The 6,473-nt window shown below is 37.8% G+C and overlaps 1 protein-coding gene across 1 annotated transcript in view; it reads right to left on the bottom strand.

Annotated features, from left to right (window-relative positions):
• The window catches only part of LOC143030048 (tRNA endonuclease ANKZF1-like), a 47,881-nt gene extending 42,191 nt beyond the window's left edge, over positions 1–5,690 (bottom strand). Inside the window, exons 1-2 of the mRNA XM_076193253.1 lie at positions 4,857–5,690; positions 3,917–4,701 (exon numbers count right to left, since the gene is read on the bottom strand). Of these exons, the coding sequence (XP_076049368.1) occupies positions 3,917–4,701; positions 4,857–5,690 (1,619 nt within the window). The remainder of the gene's footprint in view (positions 1–3,916; positions 4,702–4,856) is intronic.
• Positions 5,691–6,473: the final 783 nt, after the last annotated feature.

Raw genomic sequence — 6,473 nt, 5'->3', positions numbered from 1 at the left:
AAAAAAAAAAAAAAAAAAAAATTGGGATGCATACACGTTTGAACATGTTCGGAGCTCTTTCGAAGCCTCAATAACCATCATTTTAATTGGAGTGATGGATTGACGTCTGTTTCAAACCCGATTCAAAAACGAACTCTGTTCGAACCTCGCTTAACCATTGATTACGACACCAGGTGTTCCAATTAGTCAGATGGAAACAAACTATCGAGTTTCGCTGACCTCGTCCTCGGTGGTGGAATCCATAGACTTGTCCTTACCTCATTCGACAATTGATTCTATTCAGTTGTAAGGGGACGTCCCCACTTGAGTGGAAGGTCTATAGATCGAGACCCCGACCTCATTCAGCTCGACCAGCAAACCTGACCTGATCTTCTCTGACCTTCCCTTACCTAACCTAACCTAATCTAACCTAACTTAACTTAGCCTAACCTAAGCTAACCTAAGCTAATCTAACCTGACCTAAGCTAACCTAAGCTAAGCTAAGCTAACCTAAGCTAACCTAACCTAACCTAACCTAACCTAACCTAACCTAACCTAACCTAACCTAACTTAACTTAACTTAACTTAGCCTAACCTAAGCTAAGCTAAGCTAACCTGAACTAAGCTAACCTAAGCTAGCCTAACCTAACCTAGCCTGGCCTAGCCTAGCCTGGCCTAGTCTAGCTTTGTCTTGCCTAACGTAACGTAACGTAATGTAACCATTCCAGTTGGCAGTCTTCTCGCAACCCAGGCTGCCGTCAAGCTATTTCATCCAAGCAATGGCATCCCTTCCCGTTCTCCTCTTCTGTGCAGCGAAGGGGCTACAATCTATCTCCCTTCTATTCTGGTTTGTTGTTAGGTAGTTTTTTTTTTTTTCATTCCGTGCCATTACCTCTTCAACATGATAGTGAAACCAGTGTCTGGCAAAAAAAAAAAAAAAAAAAAAAAAAAAAAGCCACGGAAATTAATAAGTTTAATCGCCCACGCGTTTGATTTAACTTCTATCTTAATCAATATATTCATTGATTAGTTGGTTGGTTGGTTGGTTGGTGACTGGTTGAATTATTGATTGATTGGTCGATTGTTTGACTGATTGAGTGATTGATTGATTGAGCGATTGACTGGTTGAATTATTGATTGATTGGTCGATTGTTTGACTGATTGGTTAGTTTATTTGTTTACTGGTCAATTGGTCGATCGACTGATTGAGTGATTGACTGGTTGAGCGATTGACTGATTGAATGCTTGATTTATTGACTTACTGATCTATTAATCTAGTGATCTATTGATTTATCATCTATTGGTTTGTTGATTGATTAGTTGATTGGTCAATTGATTGCTTGATTGACAGATTGGTTGACTGATTGATTGATCTATCTACTCAATTATTTATTATGCCTCAGTAGTTATTTTGACGTTTCTCTTTCCTACGGGCCAAAATTGATTCTCCCAGAAATGAAAGCAAAATTCTCTTAGATCTTTTTCATTGACATCTGTTATCGGCATCTGAGTATATATATCACATTCTTATGCAATTTGCTTCCCAGTAAAAGGTTGGTTGCAAGACGAAAGAAAACTGTTTGACGAGAACTAGCCGAGTTCTCTGGGGGCACTTCTTCGGAATTTGTTATGAGAAAGATTAACTGGTACAAAAAAAAAAAAAGTCGTAACGGAAATAACGGTTGGTCATAGAGAATTAAAGAGTGAGTGAGTGAGAGTGAGTGAGAGAGAGAGAGAGAGAGAGAGAGAGAGAGAGAGAGAGAGAGAGAGAGAGAGAGAGAGAGAGAGAGAGAGAGAGAGAGAGAGTGAGTGAGTGAGTGAGTGAGAGAGAGAGAGAGAGAGAGAGAGAGAGAGAGAGAGAGAGAGAGAGAGAGAGAGAGAGAGAGAGAGAGAGAAACACGCCTCGAAACGGCCAAGAACATCCCCCCGTTCAGCCCCTCCCCTTCTTCGAAAATCGTCATATTGATATTCTGAGAGGTGGATCTCTGGGTACTGCTGCCTTGATGCCTCATGATTTGAGTGCGACAAGGCTGCAACTCTTGCACGCACTCACTCACTCAGCCTCCCCTTCCCTCCCTTATGTGTAGTGCAGTCATGGATGACTATGCGTTGTCCATGTTTACTGACGGGGATAACTCTACAGCAGAGACACATTTCCGAGTAATGACTGGCACGGTGACACGTCATTCTTAGAAACTATCGACTAACAACCCCATTGGATACTATAATATAAATATAAATATATATATATATGAATATATATATATATATATATATATATATATATAGACATATATACATATATATATATACATATACATATATATATACATACATATATATACATATATATATATATATATATATATATATACATATATACATATATATATATACATATATATATATATACATATATATACACATACATATATGTACATATATGCATATATACATACATATACTGTATGTATATATATATTTTTATACATATATATATATATTTATATATATATACATATATGCATATATACATATATATATGCATATATACATACATATATGTATATATATATATTTTATACATATATATTATATATATATATATATATATATATATATATATATATATATATATATCAACCACAAATCACTTTTAATTCCATGCCATCGCAGTCGAGACTGAAGAGTTGCTCGATGGAGGCATCCGTTGGAAATTGAAACGTGGACGAGCAGAGGATTCGAACCCAGCTAACCCGTAACAAAGTTACAGTGACTTAAACCAATACGCTATCAAGAGAGATATAAGTTGAGTACGACTTTCTTATATTTGTATGCTCGAATTACATACACCTACACGAAATATCGCGTTCAACCCACCTCCGCTATGATAGTGCATTCAGCTAGTATGTGCACATGGGAAAGTTTTTATACATATACACTGAATGGTTCCCAGTGATCAATTAATATCTTTTTTCAACCACAAATCACTTTTAATTCCATGCCATCGCAGTCGAGACAGAAGAATCGCTTGATGGAGGCATCCGTTGGAGATTGAAACGTGTACGAGCCGAGGATTCGTGTATATGTATAAAAACTTTCCCACATGCACATACTAGATCAGGGGTACTCAAACTGGGGTTCGCGAACCCCCAGGGGTTCACAAGAAGATTTCTAGGGGTACTTAGATGGCTGACGAAAAACGTATTTTGAATAGTGGTAGTTGTGGATTATGAAATTCCGTGCTAGCAGTGTGTGTTCCTTTAATCTCACTGTTCTACGCTGGTTTCTAAATTAACAGTGTTGATTACCAATAGTTGAATCTGGTGCGTTGTATGTGTGTGTGTGTGTGTGAGGTTTCTTCTGAATAAAGTAATTAAAATTTGAATAATTTTATAATATCTTTTGCAGAATTATTGTACTTTTATGAGTTAGTCAATAAATGACCATTCTCTTCATTGTCAGATTATTGGGGGCTCGGGAAGATGGTCTTATAACTCAGGGGGTAAGTACTCAACGAGAAAAAAATTGAGAACCCCTGCCCTAGTCAGTAGGAATTGAAACAAATGAGGTAATTCCTGAGTTTTCTGCTAGCTTGAGGTCATACAGACACAATAATTGACTTCCTTCAGTTTGACTTATTTTTGCTTTTAAGCTCCTTCACACAGGACACTGAGCCAAAAAATGTAATCTAGGTAGAGGAATTCATCACCACCTCTGACTCTTGCTGTACACTGGAAAGACCTCTGTTGGGAAATGCATTCACTCCTGTCTGCTGCTTTTTCCTGGCTCTCTTCTCTCTTGCTGTGCTGCAAGTCGTCGTTCTGCTGCAAGTGCCCTCTTCTCTCTATCAGTCATTGATAAGAAAGTATTTCTTTCTGCTAATTCAGTTTTTCTTTCTTCCTCAATTTTCTTTTTTTCCTTTTCCTTTTCCCACTTAGCCTTTCTCTGTACACGTTTCTTTTCTGCCTTGCGAGCTGCTTGTTCCTTCTCTTGTTCCTCAGACAGAGGACTCAATATCCCTGCCTCCTTGTAGTCATATTTACTTGGGTATGTACTCATAAAACGTCTGAAGGTGTTGCGTATTTGCTTATTTGCTGTTGTCTTGTATGGCAGCTCTCCCTTGTTGCTTTTAATACTTGGGTCACAATCATTTTCCATTAGATACCAGATTACGTCTTTCTGACAGACTGTCGCAGCAATATGAAGAAGAGAAAGTTCATTTTTCCCAAAAGTAAAAGATTGGGGAATGACAGCTTCTTGACATGCCTTGATTGACTCTCTCACTTCATTACTCAAAAGACCTTCAAATTGGTCACCTTCTGAATCATGTGCATATGTGATGATAGCTTTCAAAGTATTTATATCTCCTGATCTGCATGCTGTGTAAACTAAATTCCTCACTTCTGGCAGGGACTTCTGAGCTTTAGAATTCTCCTTAGGTAATTGTCTTTTGTTCTTATGAGGACTTCTTTTGGATTTGTTTTTGGGAATATAACAATCCATTTCTTTCAATTGGAAGGTGCTGAGCTCGTTTGTGCTCACACAGAGTCCATGCTCAGAGTCTTGACTACGAGACGAATCATCACTTCCATTTAAAGTACAAGATTCTTGATGTCTGATAGCTTTCTTTTCCTTAACTTTGTTTATTTTCTTTTTTGGAGATGATGGTTTCAAGACCTTTTTTCCAGGGAGGCTTTTCTGTGTACTTGCTGTTTCTAACTGGAGGTCATGTTGTGTACCATGAACTGTGATCTCTGATAATACTTTATGCACTCTCCGCACCTCGTTAAATGTTGGTTTGTTTGTGCTGAGTGGATGGTTCTAATCCGTAAATCATCAGCCTTAAGTGGAGGGTCTGGTCCACCAAAAATCACCTTTCTATTTCTGTTTGTTGCTCGAAGCATAATGATGTGGCTCTGGTTCAAATGTCCTTGCCATGATTGAAGTACTTCTTGTACATGGTGCATGAAGGACTGCTCATTATGTCTTCTAAGAGATGACCCAGCAGAATTAAAATGAGTATTAGCATTCTTGTTATCTTTGGTGCTTTGTGATCCTCCTTGTTTAGATCTAACAGTATAGCTATGGAAAGTTTTATGTGCTAAAATCTCTTCACCTTTGATGACAGCTCCTGCAAAATGTCCCCCTCCAATCATCAAGATGGACCAATAACGCTTATAAGGCACTGCCATTGCCTGTTGAATGACTTCCTCTTCACTTGACAACTCTCTCTTTTTACCAGTGAGAAGACAACGAAAGAGGGAAAATACTATTCCATCAGAGTTGACAAAGTAGATCTGAGGTTGTCTTTGAAGAACTGCAGTCCTCTGATCTTCTTGTGTATCCTCTTCATCAGATTGTGACTCTGAAGAACTACTGATATTATTTGTGAACTGTTCCTCTGTAAGACTTTTTTTTCCCTCCATCGAGCGTTTCAGATTGGCTCGATGAAGGTCTTGGCCATAGTGGTTCACTTGTTGTTGGCGTGATGCAAAGGTGAGGTTGCAATAAGAACATTTGATGGAAGCAGCTGATGTTGGCAAACTTTGATTAAAGAGTGGGAGTCCAAGGGCACAATGATCTTGTGATGGTGTTGATGTCGATGCTTTGGAGAATTTCAAATGTTCCATAGTTCCTTTAGCTAAACGTAGTCCATTCATCAAAGGAACAATTTGGTCCTCATTCCAAATGCTCCTTTTGTCTGCCATTTCTTCTCCACTAAGAGGTCTTCTCAAGGGATACTTTGAATTCAGAAAGTGATCGAAGACTCAAGATCTCGGATTTAACAATTCGGGTGCTGAATAACGTCCCCTCCAAGAGCATTAATCTTTTATGACAGTAAATAATCAATATCAGTTGATGCCTTACTAACCTTTTATTCGAATTTGACACGTGTGTAATTACAATTTGTTTCAACTATCAGTACGTCATTTTGTAATACTTCCGTCTCATACAGAACCAATCACTCGTAAAGTGACAACATGGTAGAGACTTCTGGTGACTTTTTATATTACTGATTTGGAGGTCATTTCAAATATTATAGAAAAGGAGGAGCAAATGTAATTCTATATCAAACTTATATTTTCAATGTAAACCTTGATACACTTAAAGAACAAGGGAAGGTCATCTCGCCATGGACAAGAGACTGCAAGGTGTATATCAAGTGCAAGGACGAAAAAGTACATCAAGTAAGTAATCTTGAACAATTAGTTGAATTTCGATAGTTCACATTCCTTAATCATCTAACACAAACATAACCATGAACACTACAACTAACACAAAAACAAAAACAAACATAACAAAAAACTGTTCTTCATGCCATACCCTTGTCCCTACCAATCACCTCAAATGTACATTATGTAAACATGTACATCATTTCATGTGTGCAAATATACCCGTAAATACTGCCAAAAATAACCCCAATATTTTCAAAAATGGTTTCTGCACAGACTGCTCAAAAACATTTCCCTATCATGCCATCTCAAACACAG

Source organism: Oratosquilla oratoria, chromosome 11 (genome assembly GCF_046742065.1).
Source record: "Oratosquilla oratoria isolate Oo_2021 chromosome 11, ASM4674206v1, whole genome shotgun sequence".
NCBI lineage: Eukaryota > Metazoa > Arthropoda > Malacostraca > Stomatopoda > Squillidae > Oratosquilla > Oratosquilla oratoria.
This window is presented reverse-complemented; position numbering and strand designations above follow the sequence as displayed.